At 30.8% G+C, this 17129-nt stretch overlaps 2 protein-coding genes and 1 long non-coding RNA gene across 3 annotated transcripts; 1 reads left to right on the top strand and 2 right to left on the bottom strand.

Annotated features, from left to right (window-relative positions):
• Positions 1-301: 301 nt before the first annotated feature.
• On the bottom strand, positions 302-1904 carry LOC125848404 (AAA-ATPase At3g28510-like). Its single transcript, XM_049528257.1, has 2 exons — positions 1278-1904; positions 302-1197 (listed from the first exon to the last, which is right to left on the bottom strand). The coding sequence occupies exons 1-2, from the start codon at positions 1843-1845 to the stop codon at positions 302-304; spliced, it is 1464 nt and encodes a 487-aa protein (XP_049384214.1). The 5' UTR covers positions 1846-1904.
• LOC125848407 (uncharacterized) lies at positions 810-16013 on the top strand. Its single transcript, XR_007444510.1, has 2 exons — positions 810-950; positions 15831-16013. It is a non-coding gene; the product is annotated as an uncharacterized LOC125848407 (long non-coding RNA).
• Positions 14851-16690, bottom strand: LOC125848406 (AAA-ATPase At3g28600-like). Its single transcript, XM_049528260.1, has 2 exons — positions 15616-16690; positions 14851-15365 (listed from the first exon to the last, which is right to left on the bottom strand). Exons 1-2 carry the CDS (start codon positions 16661-16663, stop codon positions 14881-14883), a joined length of 1533 nt encoding a protein of 510 aa, XP_049384217.1. The 5' UTR covers positions 16664-16690; the 3' UTR covers positions 14851-14880.
• Positions 16691-17129: the final 439 nt, after the last annotated feature.

The raw sequence follows: 17129 nt of genomic DNA, 5'->3' as shown, positions 1-17129 counted from the left end.
GTGATCAACAGAGAAAGCTTTAGCAAACAAATTAAAGTGTATGTTTGGTTAGACAAATACTAATGCGAAAAATACAAAAGGTAAAGAGTACAACGTAACAGCATCTTATTTTTTCTAGAACTAGAACTGCTTGTCAGGAACAACCTCTCTAGTCTCTACCCAAGTAAGGAAGGAATAAGTTCTCCGTACACTCCACCCTCCCCGAAACCGATACTTGTTATTGTCCTTGTATACAAGGAAAAAGTCTACCTCTCGACCCCCAACAAGTGAAAAAAGTGTTAAGAATTAAAGGTAAATCACTTCATTCAAACAGTTTTTTGAAACGGCCATAAGTTTTGACTAGTTTTGTGGAGGAGTTTGTGTTCTTCTGGGAATTCAAGCTGGCCTTTCTCTTGGCCTTTTTCATAACTTTGATTAAGTTTTCCAAGCAAATCTCAGGCTTTCCTGAAGCATTTTTGGGCATCAAGTTCTCAGCCACATCACAAGGGCTCACGTCTACTTCCTCTAATAAACGTTGAATCTCTTGAAACAGAGGATGTGTTTCAATTCCCAAGTAATTCTTAGCCAACACTTTGAATGCTTCGTATCTGCAATACGACATCTCAATGTGCATATCCATCCGTCCTCTACGTATCAAAGCTGGATCAAGTTTGTCCACATGATTAGTTGTAAATATTATAATTCTCTCTTGACCACAAGCTGACCATATTCCATCTATGAAATTCAGCAGCCCCGAAAGAGTAAGTTTGCCTGATTCCTTCTTGTCGCTCTTTTTCTCTGTAGTCGAGTCTGAATCCTCTTCCTCATCCTCATTCGTTGTTTCCTTTTTCTTTTTCTTCTTTCTCTTGCCTGTGAGATCGATAGAACAATCAACATCTTCAATGACAATGATGGACTTGCTTGTTGTTTCCATGAGCAATTTCTTAAGCCCTGAGTTATCCTTAACAGAGGTGAGCTCAAGATCATAAATATCATAGTTCAAGAAATTCGCAATAGCTGCAATCATAGTTGATTTTCCAGTCCCTGGTGGACCATAAAGAAGGTAGCCGCGCTTCCACGCCTTTCCAACCTTGGAATAGTAGTCCTTCCCCTTGCTGAAAGCAACGAGATCATTGATTATTTCTTCCTTCTTCGTAGGATCCATAGCGAGAGTATCAAATGTTGCAGGGTGCTCGAAATTGATGTGCCTCCACATACCTATAAATGGTACAAAAAAAACAAATCTTTTAGTAATTCATCCAAGTTATTTTATTATACCACATGATCTATGTACTTACCTTTACCATACCAATACCACTCCCCCTCTTCGTTAGAGTAGATCTTCTGCTTCTTGTTCTTGAACTCAATGGCCTTGCCTTCTTCCATCACATGTGTCAAATATTGTCCAGTGACCATATCTTGATTTTTCTTATTGAAAGTTAGCGTGTAACATTTCTTTTCAATCGGAAGTTGAGAACGTCCCCTGGGAGAATTATCAGTGAATGTTTCCTTGTAAGAGTTCCATTTAAGCTTGACACCATGGAATTCATCAATTACCTCTTCTCCTTCGTCCAAGCTAACAGCTAAAGACTTGCTCTTCTTGAACATTTCAGCTTTAAGATACTTTGCATCATTAGTGGACTTAGTACCTAAATAAACTTTGATAAGAGAGTAGACTTCATTTCTTTTATCATTGGAATATTCATCGATGGTAATTTGGACATAAGGGTAGAAATAATTTTCGATTCGATGCCACAATGTTTTGATGCGCTCGTAGAAAGAACGAGGGACAAGTTGCTGAATTGTGCCCAAAATGAACATCAGTCCAGCAAGCTTGGAGCATAATTCAGTCAATGTATCTACCATGTTGTCCTTTTTATTTTTAGCTATATTTGTGTGCAAGATTTTGAATGAAGAAAAGAAGTGTATTAGTATGCAGTTAATGATGGGGCTTAATAAAACTATGCATACAACTATATATAGCAGGGGAACAAAGGTACTTCGTGCGGCACTAATACAAAAAAAGTTGGCCGGTGCCCGGTTGAACGCGGTCCGCTTTAAGGGAACTTCACTACAATTGTGTATTTTTATGGAACTTTCCGCACACTGGGTAAACTCGCTCCTGTGCAATAGCTCAAAAATCATAGAGAATATGTAAGTCACACTAGACAAGTTTGGTGGGATGAAATCTACGTAGATGGAATCATTCTTGAACTTTTCTTACGAAATATCACCTACTGCACCAACTCAGTCATCTTTACGATACTACAATTGAATATTATTTCCCAAAAACATGGCTATTCCTTGGGACTCAAGTAAATTGAAAATGAAAATATAAAACCAATATGTTCGTTTCCGACTTAATTTCCACAACTTTTTGGGGGAAAATGGACAAAAAACTGAAAAGATGGTCCAACTCGAGCTATAAACTACTCCTATCACTTTTGCTTTTTCATTCAATACAAATTTCTTATGTAAAAGGGGCTTCGATCTTCATTATAAAATTGGGCATTCTACACGTTCCAATATTCATGGATCAATCATTTAGTGCAAAATACTATATGTTATACGACGGAGTATACCTTAGCCACGAAGCATTTCGTGGAAAGAGTTAAAAGCTATATACACTAATTAACTATGTACACATTTTCGTTACACCATTATTGAATTTTAGTATTTTATAGCAGATTGCTTTATCATTTTCGTTACACTATTAATGAAATGGGTGTTTATTACTCTCTATGTCCCTAATTATTTGTTCACTTTTCTTTTTATAGATATTCCTAATTATTTGTCCATTTTAACAAATAAAAAAAGCACAATTTTTTCTTACCTATTATACCCTCAATTAATTATTTTGAAAAAGGTAGAACTTTGTGAGAATCTGAAGTTTTTAATTCATCCACTTCATAATTAATAGGGGTAAAATAGTAAACTCACTATGTCAATAATTATTTTATTAATAGGTGTAGCAATTCAACAGTGGACGAGTAATTAGGAATAGAGAGGGTAACTATTTACACGTATTTTCTCTATCCTAATGTATTTAACACATTTTTTCTTTTCAGTCCAGCTTAAAAAAACAAGACACATTTTTATATTTAGTAATAATTAAAACTTTTTTATTCTAATTAAATGATTTATAGTTGCGCAACAAGTTTAAATTAAAAATTTTATATTTCATGTCAAGTCAAATTATTTTACCTAAATTGAGACGGAGGAAGTAATTAGTATTTACTAAGTGACATGATCGTATTGAACGTAAGTTTTGGAAGAAATTTTCTTTGGCTTACTTTAATGAACAAATTACAAAAATACACACATTTTGTTTAANGTGGAAAGAGTTAAAAGCTATATACACTAATTAACTATGTACACATTTTCGTTACACTATTATTGAATTTTAGTATTTTATAGCAGATTGCTTTATCATTTTCGTTACACTATTAATGAAATGGGTGTTTATTACTCTCTATGTCCCTAATTACTTGTCCACTTTTCTTTTTATAGATATCCCTAATTACTTGTCAATTTTAACAAATAAAAAAAGGACAATTTTTTTTACCTATTATACCCTCAATTAATTACTTTGAAATAGGTAGAACTTTGTGAGAATTTGAAGTTTTTAATTCATCAACTTCATAATTAATAGGGGTAAAATAGTAAACTCACTATGTCAATAATTGTTTTCTTAATAGGTGTAGCAATTCAAACGTGGACAAGTAATTAGGGATAGAGGGGGTAACTGTTTACATGTTTTTTCTCTATCCTAATGTATTTGACACAATTTTTCTTTTTAGTCCAGCTTAAAAAAAAAAGACACATTTTTATATTTAGTAATAATTAAAACTTTTTTATTCTAATTAAATGATTTATAGTTGCACAACAAGTTTAAATTAAAAAATTTAAATTTCATGTCAAGTCAAATTATTTTACCTAAATCTAGACGGAGGAAGTAATTAGTATTTACTAAGTGACATGATCGTATTGAACGTAAATTCTGGAAGAAATTTTCTTTGGCTTACTTTAATTACCACAATTACACATTCTTAATTGTAGCAATTATACACTATTACTTTGTTTTTCATTAAATCATATCCCACCGAGCTAACTTTCGGGTTGTCATTAGGCTCAATTGTAGTATTTTTTTCATGGTATCAATTTATTAGATTCAATGTTATGAATTTGATTTTCAAGAGCTAACATGCATGTTATTGAGACAGATATTGAAAGTGAAATTATTGGGTAACGTGCCTATGGCAAGGCCAATGAGTTTCTCGTCTCTCATAGTATTATCAAGAGTGCGTACCATTGCTTCTTGGAAGTTGGAACCTTCTAAAAGCATTGCCATTGGATAACATTTTAAGTGAAAAAATAATTAAAGAAATAAGGTCAAAAGAACCTTTCGTTAAAAAATTAAAATGTGGAAAGAATCTTTCTACAGTTTCGAGGAAAGAGAGGGTATGTGTGTGTCACAGTTTGATCTAAAAGTATCTTTTTAATATACTTTTGGGTAAAAAATGTTATTTCAAAACATGTTATTTTCTACTAAAAATATTGTAATCACGTCATTATTTTTTTATATATATAAGATCATAATAATTATCATTTTAATAATCAGAAAAAAATAATTAATAAAAAAAATAATATTTTTTTTCGAATTTTTGAAGAAGGATAATGTTTTAAAGTTAAGATACAAACATAATAATGTCATAAAAATATGAAACTTTATTTTCATTGCTTCAAATTTCAGCAAATCTTTAAAATATCGATAATGTCATAAAAATATGAAACTTTGTTTCATTGCTTCAAATTACAGCATATATTTAATACATCGATAGAATTATTTTTTACCCTCTTTACATATTACTAATTTAAAATCAAGAAATTTATTAGCAAATGTGTATCTTACTTCAATTCAAAAAATATTAATAAAATAAAAATATTTTCTACTTACTAGATTTTTAAAATCATTATCAAAATGAAAATCAATTATGTAATAGTTGTGACATATATTATCAATTTAAAAAGTATATGAGATAATTATATTTAATTGATAAAAGAAGATCATGAAGAAAATAGATTATTTTCGACTTTTATACTAGTAAAATGAATGTTAATAGAAGAAAAAAAAGGAATAGGTTCTCTGAAAATGGTATTTTATAGAAAAATAACGTGTTTTTAAAGAAAGCAATATCTTTATTCCCAAAAAAAAACTGATATTTTTATCTACAAATAACAATAAGAATATAATATTTTTAGACCAAAATATCAATTGGTGATATTCGTTCAATTTCGTATAATTTAAAGATATTTTTAATCATTTTCTGTTGAATCGGTTACTTATCTTATACTTACAAAGGAGGTAAATCATGACGATCTAATTTTGTAATATAAGTAGTAATAAAGAGCATTATACTTGTGAAAATTACCACTCATACATAAGTTATCGGAACACTTCAAATTAACAAGAAATTTATTGTTGAAGAATTTTGTGTGAATGTGGAATCATCTTTGTTGTGAGGGCATTTGAGTACCTTTGTTAAGCTTGAACTTGCATTTGAAGCAAGTATTGTAAACTTAAGTATCCTTGATAATGTTGAGTCACAATTATAATCTTTGAGTGCACAACTGAGCATCGTATGAGTAGTTTGAACACTTTTGTTTGCATTCATGTTGAGTCTTATGCAGCACTACTTGAGGCATTCTTATTGAACTGCTGATCTTGAGTTTTACTTGAGGACAAGCAAAATTTTAATTTCAAAAAGAGAAAAACAGATCAAATTTCAAATTGAAGTCAACAGATAATTTAGATCGTTAATAAGAGAAATAAGCACAAATATTTTACACAGTGCGGTCATTAGACCTACATCCACCACCGGAAGAGATGAGTAATTCAAAATTGCAGAGATAGCAATAATTTTAAAACTTTATTTTGTATCAAAAAATCATTCAACTTAAGTCTTTTAAAATCAAAAATCATTTAACTATAATTATGCTATTTAATTATGAACCCATAAATAAATAAAAATTTTAAATCTATTTTATTGCTTCTTCTACTTTTTTCTTTACTTCGAAGAGAGGCAGATTCTTGAAAAGAAAAGTTATAGAGGGGTATTTTATTTGAAGTTCAGAATCAAAAGAAGAAGACTATAAATCATAGCAAAGTATTGGAATTGTCGGACACAAATTATGACAGAATATTTGTTGTCTTCTTTTCTTTGCTGGCTAACAATTGTGTTCATAAACTGCCTAGTATGCAATAAGTATATTATTAAAAAATAGTCTTATGTTTATTTATGTTAATTTGCTTATCTGATATTAGAATTACTATACCAGCATGATTATATCACATCGATTTCTCTTTAGTTTCATTTCCAATATTGGCTACAAGTGTTTCAAATGGTATTGATATGAAAGAAACTTTGACCTTCTGTCATAATTCAAGGAAAAACGCATTTACATGGTTTGCAAAAAAGGAGAAAAAAACATACACGATATTAAAATAGAAAAAATATATAATTTTATTTACTTATGGATTTATGATTATATTGCATAAAAATAAATAGATTCTAATATAATTTTGTTTATTTGTGGGTTTATAATTAAATAAATAAAAATTAATTTAATTTATTATGTGAAATTTATTTAAATATATAATATATTTATTATTCTTCCTTATCCTTGATTTTAAATACAATAATATCTTTTTATAAGCTATATATTAAAATTGATAGAAATATTTAAAAGGTTCCAACCCCCCAACAACGTTAGCTCTTAATCCTTGTTTTTCTTATTTTACTATTATTTTCAGTACTACTATTATTACTTAATAACTCGTCGTACTCTTGATAAATACTATTTTTTTCTAATATTAAATTTAAATAGAATCATACCAAAAATATTATCAATTTCTATACATATCCGATATATCTAGTATACTAATTTCAAATAAATTTTATGTAATTTTAAAACCAGAAACATACCAAAAAATGAAAAATAATTCATACCAAAAACTAACAACAATATACATTTAAAAAAAACCATTTTTTTTGCAATCAATTACACAAATTTTTTGAAAAAACACTAACCTAAAGGATCTCATCTGCCACCATATTTATTAATACTGATAAGAAACTATCAATTACAAGAAAATGAGGATTATTTTATAAAAATAAATTTGAATTAGAATAGAGTAACGACTGAGAATTCTGTTTGAGCGAATTGAGAAGAGAGAGAATTTTTTTTTGAAAAGAAATCTGTTTGAAATAATTATTTTGAGCTAAATAAGGAAAACAAATATTCTATTTTGTTATGGCTCTCCTATTTTTATGCCTTCAATTAATTATCAATAATATTTTCAAATTATTTGTTACTCAAAATTATATGCTACAAATGGAACATGCTTATTTGTTAATACTTTGAGTTATGAATTTCAAACATACTATCAAATTTAAAAATGGTTTATAAATTCTTAAATATATATTGATGTCCTCCTTTGGGCGAAACATCAAAATACAACTTTAGACATAATGATGCTTAAATGTCTTTAACGTAATTCAATAATTTTTAATGTCTCAATCAATAATATTTATTATCTTTGGATAAATAAGTAAAACTAACGACACATCTAAACTATCTCCTTAATGTTAAATGGTTATAAAAATAAATAATCAACCTTTGGGTGATCCATAAATATCTTATAACCAAAAACTTCAATATATCCATAAGTGTTATATCGGTTACAAGCATCAAAATAATGGATAATTGGATATACATTTAATCATTATTATTTTGAATTAATTCTTCAAAGAATAGACTACTTTGGTGATTAACTAATCTCATATACATAATTTCAAAATAAAATACATCATAATAATGAATAATGATTTCCCTTAATACTAAACACCTTTATATGGCAAAATTTGTACAATAATAAGGGATAATGACATTATGCAAGTATGAATCATTATATATATCGAAACTACATAAAATCCCCCCCGAACTTGGCACCAAAACTTACTTTAACACTTTAATTTTACGGGTAATTATTTACCTCCTAATCTCTTTTCAAGTGAATTTAGTATCACCCTAAAATTATAATACCAGTCTCACAATGGCAAGTGCATTCCACACGAGCCATGTCATTGATATGTCAGCACCACATCAGTGCCATATAGAACAATATTTATTTATTTTTATTTTTTTGTTTCTTTTTATTTATTCACAATTTTAGAAAGCAAAAAAAATTCTAAAATGAGATCCTTGTTCCTCAACTCAGTCACGATTGCAATTGAACAAATTCGGTCACAATTGAAATATTGATCCAAAATGTCAAAACCATTCTCACAAAAACACATTCAATTTTTAAAACACATTATTAAGACAACAAATAATGACTGAAAGTTTAATTTGAAATGAAGAAATTATAGATTTTTTTATTAAAAAGAGCTTCAAGTTCATCACATTCAAACACTACCATAAACAATAATTTTGAAGCAAGAACAATTGTTGGCTTTTCTAGATTTTTTCCTATTCATCACACTTTTACAGATCAAAAAGAAATGGAGGTGGGGTGAGGGCATTCCAAAGAAAGAGAAAGAAGATGGAAAGTTCAATGAAGAAGAAGAAAAGGGCGATGCAATGGTGGTTGAGGCGGCAGATCCGAAGAGAAAGAAAGAGGGTGAGACTTCCAAGAGGAGAAATAGGGTCGAAATGGGGGTTTCGAAGAAGGTGAAATTAAAGAGGTGGGGGTGGTGGTTGAGGAAGAGAAGGGTGGTGGGGTGTGAGGAAGATGAAGGAAAAAAAGATTATTGGCTAAAAGAAAAAATGGGGCCCACTTATCCTTGTTCTCTTTGATTTTTGCTATCTATGCGTAGTAAATTTTTTGACTTGCCACGTCAACTGTTTGGGTGCGTTTAAATTCACTTGAAAAGAGATAAGGGGGAAAATAATTACCCATAAAGATAAGTACTAAACTAAGTTTTGCTGCCAAGTTCAGAAGGGATTTTAAGTATTTTCTCTTATATATATAGTGATGTTATAAAGCAAAACAAATTATGGATCAACTCTTCACTATTTAATTCACATGACTTCTTTTGAAGGTCAATAGTAAAATTTATTTCCTTAATTTTAAAGAAAAGAACAAATGTTCTAATACAAATTCAAGTTTTCAATGAGTGAAACTCAACTACTCAAAATATAATAATTTGAATCCGGATCAGCCATACAATTAAGTCAATATCCATTACTATTTTCAAATAAAGAAAACATTAATTTTATGAAAAATCATTAGTTCTTAAATCAAGCTATGATACCACATGCAATGATTTTAATGGATTGTGAAAACACAAACAATCTAAACATTCATAAATCCTATCAGTTATTCAGGATCGTAGAATAATATGATTTTCACATAAATTTATTACTATAACAATTCAATCAATAATACATACCAGAATCAGCCATAATATTATTAGAGAATCTTGACTTGAATTGAACGGAAGTCTATTTTTTTGTTGTTCTTCAAAAGTTGTTTCTCTCTCTTACCTTACACTTTATGAATAACTTTGATGGATAAGACTATATATTTATTGCAGAGAGAGGCTCATTTAAATAAGAGTGTTTTTAACATTATTCTCACTTTCCATCATGGTGAGTAGTGAAGATGATAGATAGTTTTAAAACTACCAAGTAATTCCCACTTACTGAGTAGTTGGAAGTTACTAAGTAACTTTCCCACTTCTCCACAAATATTTAGGATTTAACTTATATTAATTATTAAATCAAAATATAATTATGTGTGCATAGAAATTTACAGAAATATCTTGTTGGTGTGGAATTCCAGTTGCTGCCGGAGCAAATGGTACATTATATTGACTGAAAAGTAACAAAATATAGTCATTCAGACATAAAGAGACCAAAGACACATAAAAACATTCAAGAATCAGGAAATTCATTGTACCCCTGAAGATGAGCGATTTGTTGGTCTTTTTGTTGTATGTCATTCTCTAATTTTTGTAGACGTGAGACAATTTCTCCGAGGTAGCGGTAAGCTTCCTGAACGACTGCATCTCTGTGATTCATCTCGAAACGAAATGCCCTACCTAGCGGAGAAGTATCTCTATATTCCCGATTCAACGTTGCCTTCTCGTAATTGTGTACGAGAGTCGAAGCTTTTCGATTTGAAAGAGAGGGAAAGGTTCCCTCCACTGACAATTCTCCACGCATACATGGTTACCATCACTGTGACAAATCGCACAAAGAGCTCATTCATCAATCTCTGTTGAATATACTACGCAAACAAATGAGATGAATCAGAAAACGAAAAAGATGGTCGAGGAAGCTTTGAAATAAATTTAGCTAAGCCTCTCTATCCCTATTTATGTGCCACTTTTCATTTTTCGATACTCAAACAATTTAAGTTTGATCGAAAATTTTCAATTTTTTGAAATAAAATTTATATATTTATAAACTACGTAAAAAGTATAAGTTACAATAATTGACAATTCAAAATGTTTAAAAGATTTATGAAAATTTTACGATCAAAGATAGACTTGTTTGAATCTTGAAATCTAAAAAGTGTCACATAAAATGGGATGGATGGAGTATATTTTTTTGAAAATTTAAAGAACTGGTTAAACGTATTCCTGAGTAACGTTTTAGGTTATATTTTATTACAAAAAAATTGACGTGTAAAATATATGGGCTGACAGCGTTAAATAAAGAAACGTTATCCAGGTAATGTTTTAAGCATAATACGAGACTTTCAAATACATTTTATAATTCGCTACTAAACTATTTGTATTTAAAAAATGGATAAAGACCAAACCTTGTAAGTTTTTGAATACTTAAAGGACTAAAATCGGTAAGTGTATAATTAAGGGACCATTTTAGACCTACTCCTATAGTTAAGGAATTATTTATGTCATATTCTCGTTTATATACATTTAAAAGATGGGTTAAGTGGTTAAAAGAGAAAAAATGAACAAAAGGTATCTCTTAATTTTATTTAAATTTGGTCAAACCATCGGTAGTCCCCTAAAGTTGGCTCTAAGTTTCACTTAGACATCTCAACTAGGTGATGTTCATTTTGGAAACCTCATGTATGGTTTCGCTATGTTCTGTTGAATGAGTTATTTATCTTATATGTACAAAGGAGGTAAATCATGACGATCTAATTGTAATATAAGTAGTAATAAAGAGCATTGTGCTTAGAACTGTCAAAATAGACGGGCCCAGTCCAGCCCAATCTGATCCCACCCTAATAGACTAAAGAGTTAAATGGGTTGGAACGGGCAGACCCTTTTAATTAAAGGGTCTATAAAATAGCAGTCCAACCCAGACCTAAGCGGGCCACGGGTTGGGACGGGTACCAAAAAATGGACAACATTTTCTTCTTAGAAAGAATACGAACATTGATATCTGATGAACACGACATCAATACATACATAAATTCATTCATGAATTACACATACTTTGGTGAATATTTACAAAACAAATACATAATAGTCAAGATACAGTATTCATAAGATTCATCCGAGCAAAAAAATTACATGATCACTATTTTCATAAAGAAGACAATAAAGGAGAAGTGAAAAATTAGGCATAAAAATAAAAGTAAATGCGGTCAAAGATTCATAGTTATAATGGAGTAATGGATTTGCGCTAATAAGAAAATTTAGGGGGCTAATGACCCTAAAATGTAAAAGATATGTAAAAAATATAGTCTTGATTTGATATTGATATTTAAAAAATATTTATTGACAAAATATTAACAAGTAAAATACTACTTAAAATATATATAATAAATATTTCTAAAATTCAAAGCCCGCAGGCTGGCTTATGAGGCTTGCAGGTTGGGCCTAGGAGGCCAGCGGGCCAAATGAGGCTGGGCTAAAAAGCCTCGTTTCTAAATGGGCTGAAAAAATTGATCCCAACCTCATTTAATTCAAGGGTTGAGTTGGGCCCGCCTAGCGGGTCAAGCCCATTTTGACAGCACTAATTATGCTTAAGAAAATTACCACTCGTAGATAAGTTATCAGAACACCTCAAATAAACAAGAAATTTACTTGTAGCAACAAATTTGCTTGCATTTCACAAAGACAAAAACAAATCAAATTTCAAATTGAAAGCAACCGATAATTGAGATCATTAATAAGAGAAATAGGCATAAATGTTTTACATAGTTCGGTCATTAGACCTACATCCACCACCATAAGAGATGAGTAATTCAAAATTTGAGAGATATAACACTTTTGAAACTACACTATAATTAACTCAAAAACACCAGAGAGAATAACCTCATGAAATGCTGAGTCCAGAAATAAAAGGGCAAAAAAAATTGCCAAAAATTCCAAAAGTGCACGTAAAATTTTTTTAAACCAAAAGGGCAAAATAGTTGCTGACGAATCGCTTTCCCTCTTACACAATATTGACATCGCTACTTCATTAAAAATAAAAATCGCTGCTACCAAAACTTTTTTTCTTTTTTTCTTTTTTTCACTAAAATAGCTGGCACAACAACGATTATTTAAGTCCAATTTTTTTTCTCCAATTAAAATCGCTGACAAGGCAGCAATTTTTTTTTAAAAAAGATAATTTATTTTTAATAAAATCGCTGCCAAAGCAACGATTTAAAATAATAATAATAAAAACACTGCCAAGGAAGTGAATTTTTTTTAATAAAAACGTTGCCTTCGATTTTAAAAAAAAAAATTAAGAAAAACATTGTCAACGCAAATTTCAAAAAAAATTTATAAAAAAGCTGCAGAGGCAGCAATTTTCATGAAATTTTTTAAATTATTTTTTAATACGCTATCATATCAACGATTTTCGTTGGAGAAAAAAAATTGGACTTAAATAATCGTTGTTGTGCCAGCGATTTTAGTGAAAGAAGAAAAAAAAAGTTTTTGACAAAATCGCTGGTAGGGCAGCGATTTTTATTTTTAGCGGAGTAACTGCATCAGTATTGTGTCAGAGGAAAATCGCTTCGTTAGGAGCGATTTTGCACTTTTGGTTTAAAAGAAAATTGATGCGCCCTTTTGAAATTTTTGACAAATTTTTTTTGCTCTTTTGACTCCGAACTCGTGAAATGCCGAATTGAATATAATGCCTACATATTTCAATTATACGTGTTGTGAAGTAGTTGTTGATGTTGATTGCAAGTATTTTGACATAAACCAACTGTTAATTGATTACGATGTTGAAGAAATTAACATATTTTACATAGACAGTTCAAGCAAAGTATTCTTTAAACACTAAAATAAATCCCATTTGTCGCTCCATTTTTTTATTCTTTTTTGACAATGTTTAATTGATCACGATGTTGAAGAAATTAATAAAAGAAAAGTGCCAAGTATATCCATTATTATTACTTTGGCATGTTTAAAAATAGAAAAAGAAGGGATTAGAGTAATGTTTGTCGAATTTAAGCTTTGTGGGCTTAGAGTTCCTAAACATCTTTATATTATATTAAGCTGGTTGATTTTAACTAATAATGTAAAATATTTGAAGATTGGTCTAGTAGTAGAATCTTTCTTGTAATTAGAGTTACAAGTCACTAGAAAGGCAAAAATCATATGGGATGAGCCATGTTGGTTTTGGGTTACGTGGCCTTGCTAGGTTAACAATTAAAACAAAAAGAAATAATATACTAGTTCTTTTGTAGGGTCACGTTGGTACATAAATTATTTGTGACGTCAGATTTTTTTCTCAACAGCCCTCACAGAAAGGGAGTGCCACATTGTCAAAAAAGACGGTCCAAAGTGTCAAAATTACAGCTATTAAACAAAGATGTATCACTAAAATCCATCACTTTCGAATCACTCGTGTAAAACTAACATGTCTACGTGTTTTCATTTTACCCATAGGAGTGAAACTTCGCAGGTAAGCGCTTCTACCCTTTTTCAGTTGTAAATACAAAGTATGTACCTTTATTGGTTCAAATATTAGTTATGTTGAAATTACAATGCCCAAAATCAACAAGGGTGAAGCAAAATAAAAAGAAACAAGTACTTATGTAGGTTCATTTAACACTTTATTAGCTTCTGAAGAATTTCATATTGAAATCTATTTTCCCATACCTTCAACCAAATGCATATATTAAAAGAAAGAAGAAGAAAATCCAATTTAATTAAATTTGCCAAGTTTCAAAAATATTTTATGTAAGTTTAGGGAAAAATTATAAGTTGAACAAAAGATTGGATAACATGTACAGGTTGAGCGCGCTGATTTGATACTCTGTCACAAAAGAGATAAAGTGTAGTAGGATTGTTTGATTGACTAAAACACATATACATAAATAACTTAATGAATTTCTTGCAAAATCGAATACTTTTTACATATATAATACACCTACTTTATGACACACTTTCATGACTTTTTACATACTAATACTATTTACTCTTGCCATATGTTTTCTTTTTCTTCATCTTTATCTTCTCATCATCTTCTTATCTTATCTTTTAGGCTTCCGTCTTTATCTCTTATTTCAGCTAGACGTCTGGAATTATATTTTCTTCTCCGTTGCATTTCGAACATATATGTGGTCAGGGTATTATGATGCTACAGATTTCAAGGGTTTCAAAGTAGTTGTTGAGGTTGAATTGCAAGTATTTTGAAATAAACCAACTGGTGAAATGTAGAGAATAATGGATGATTATGTTAAATTAAGTAATTATAAAGAACCATGTAACAACATCAGTAGTACACTAGTGCCTAAGAAGATGTAAATTTTGACATCCTAATTCCTTGCAGTTGCTAATGCCTCACAGATCAAACATCATCTTATTCTTACTTCAGGTTACAACAATACAATACTATATACATGGAGAATCCCCAACCGGCCCCCAAGGCCACCAAAAATAGAAAAAATGATGGGGCAATTGAAGTTAAAAGTTATCATTTGAGCAACTTTTGTACGCTGCCAAAACTTCTGAGAAATTTTGCTGAGAACTTCTTAATTTTCATGGAATTCTGCTTAGTTTTTTCCTTGGATTCTTTTGAATCTTTATTTGCCTTCTTCTTCTTGGCCTCTATCAAAGCTTGAATTAAGTTATCCAAGCAAATTTGAGGCCCTCCAGAAGCATTCTTAAGCATCAAGTGCTCAGCCACATCACAAGGACTCATAGCTACTTCCTCGAGTAAACCTTGAATCTGTTGAAACAAAGTGTGTGTTTCCAAATTCAAGTAATTCTTAGCCAACACTTTGAATGCTTCATATCTGCAATAAGACATCTCAATGTGCATATCCATACGTCCTCGTCGTATTAGAGCTGGATCAAGTTTTTCCTTGTGATTTGTCGTAAATATAATAATCCTTTCTTGACCACAAGCTGACCATATTCCATCGATGAAATTCAACAGCCCGGAAAGTGTGAGTTTGCCTGATTCCTTGTTTTCCGTACTTTCATTTTCTTTTTCTGTAGACAAGTCTGNAGTAATTCTTAGCCAACACTTTGAATGCTTCATATCTGCAATAAGACATCTCAATGTGCATATCCATACGTCCTCGTCGTATTAGAGCTGGATCAAGTTTTTCCTTGTGATTTGTCGTAAATATAATAATTCTCTCTTGACCACAAGCTGACCATATTCCGTCAATGAAATTCAACAGCCCGGAAAGTGTGAGTTTGCCTGTTTCCTTGTTTTCCGTACTTTCTTTTTCTTTTTCTGTTGAGGAGTCCGAATCTTCTTCCTGATCTTCACTAGTTGTTTCCTTTTCCTTTTTCTTTTTCTTCTTTCTCTTGCCGGTGAGATCGATAGAACAATCAATATCTTCAATGACGATGATGGACTTGCTCGTTGTTTCCATGAGCAATTTCTTAAGCCCAGAGTTATCCTTAACAGAGGTGAGCTCAAGATCATAAATATCATAATTCAAGTAATTCGCAATAGCTGCAATCATAGTTGATTTTCCAGTTCCTGGTGGACCATAAAGAAGATAACCGCGCTTCCACGCCTTTCCAACTTTGGAATAATAATCCTTCCCCTTGCTGAACGCAATGAGATCGTTGATTATTTCCGCTTTCTTCTTAGGATCCATAGCCAGAGTATCAAATGTTGCAGGGTGCTCAAAATTGATGTCTCTCCACATACCTTTACCATACCAATACCAATCCTCACTACAATTGTTTGAGTAAATCTTTTGTTTCCTGTTTAGGAACTGAATCGCCTTGCCTTCTTCCGTGATATGGTTCAAGTATTTTCCGGTAACAATTTCTCTGTCTCGCTGATTGAAAGTTAATCTATAACTTTTCTTTTCCATTGGAACAGAATTAGACCGGCTAGACCGATGACCTGAAGAATCATCGGACAATTTTACAGAGTAATTGCGCCAACTGAATTTAGCACCTTGAAATTCATCAGTTATTTCTTCTCCTTCATCCAAGCTAACAGCAAAAGACTTGCTGTTCTTAGACTTTTCAACTTTGAGCAACTTAGCATCCTTTTTGATGGACTTAGTACCTAAATAAGAGTTGATATGACTGTAGATTTCGTTTCTTTTACCATTTGAGAATTCATCAATGGTAATTTGTACGTAAGGGTAGAAGTAATTTTCTACTCTGCGCCATAAGTAATCGAAGCGCTTGCTGAGTGCATAGGGAAAGGATTGCTGAATTGTGGCCCAAATGAACATCAGTCCAGCAAACTTGGACCCTAATTCAGTCAATGATGTTGTCATGGTATTTTTTTCTTTTTTTAGGTGAAGATTATGAATGGAAGATGAGTACTTTTATCATGATTTGAGAAGTGTATAAGTTCAACTATATATATGGCTAAAGTTATACTTGAAGCAGTGTCTGCAGCGTGTAACGCAAGGATATTGACCGGTTCAACGCGGCAACAGTGAAGTGCTAAATGACGATGATATATTTGTATTGTGAATTGCGTCATCAAACTGTATCATCCTGAAAACTTCGAAGTATAATATATAAATTTATCTTTTAACTTGGTCTATCTTGTGTTTATATTATTCAATTTTAGGTTGGTATAAATAGACAGTTAAACTTATATATAATTAAAAAAATCAACAAATATATTAATATAGATATCATCGACTAACGTTAAATTAAAAGACATAATTATGTATCATAAAAAAAAAAAAACATATTTTACAAAGCAACTCTTACTAGAAAGGCAACAAAAGA

The sequence above is a fragment of the Solanum stenotomum genome, chromosome 12 (assembly GCF_019186545.1).
Source record: "Solanum stenotomum isolate F172 chromosome 12, ASM1918654v1, whole genome shotgun sequence".
NCBI lineage: Eukaryota > Viridiplantae > Streptophyta > Magnoliopsida > Solanales > Solanaceae > Solanum > Solanum stenotomum.
This window is presented reverse-complemented; position numbering and strand designations above follow the sequence as displayed.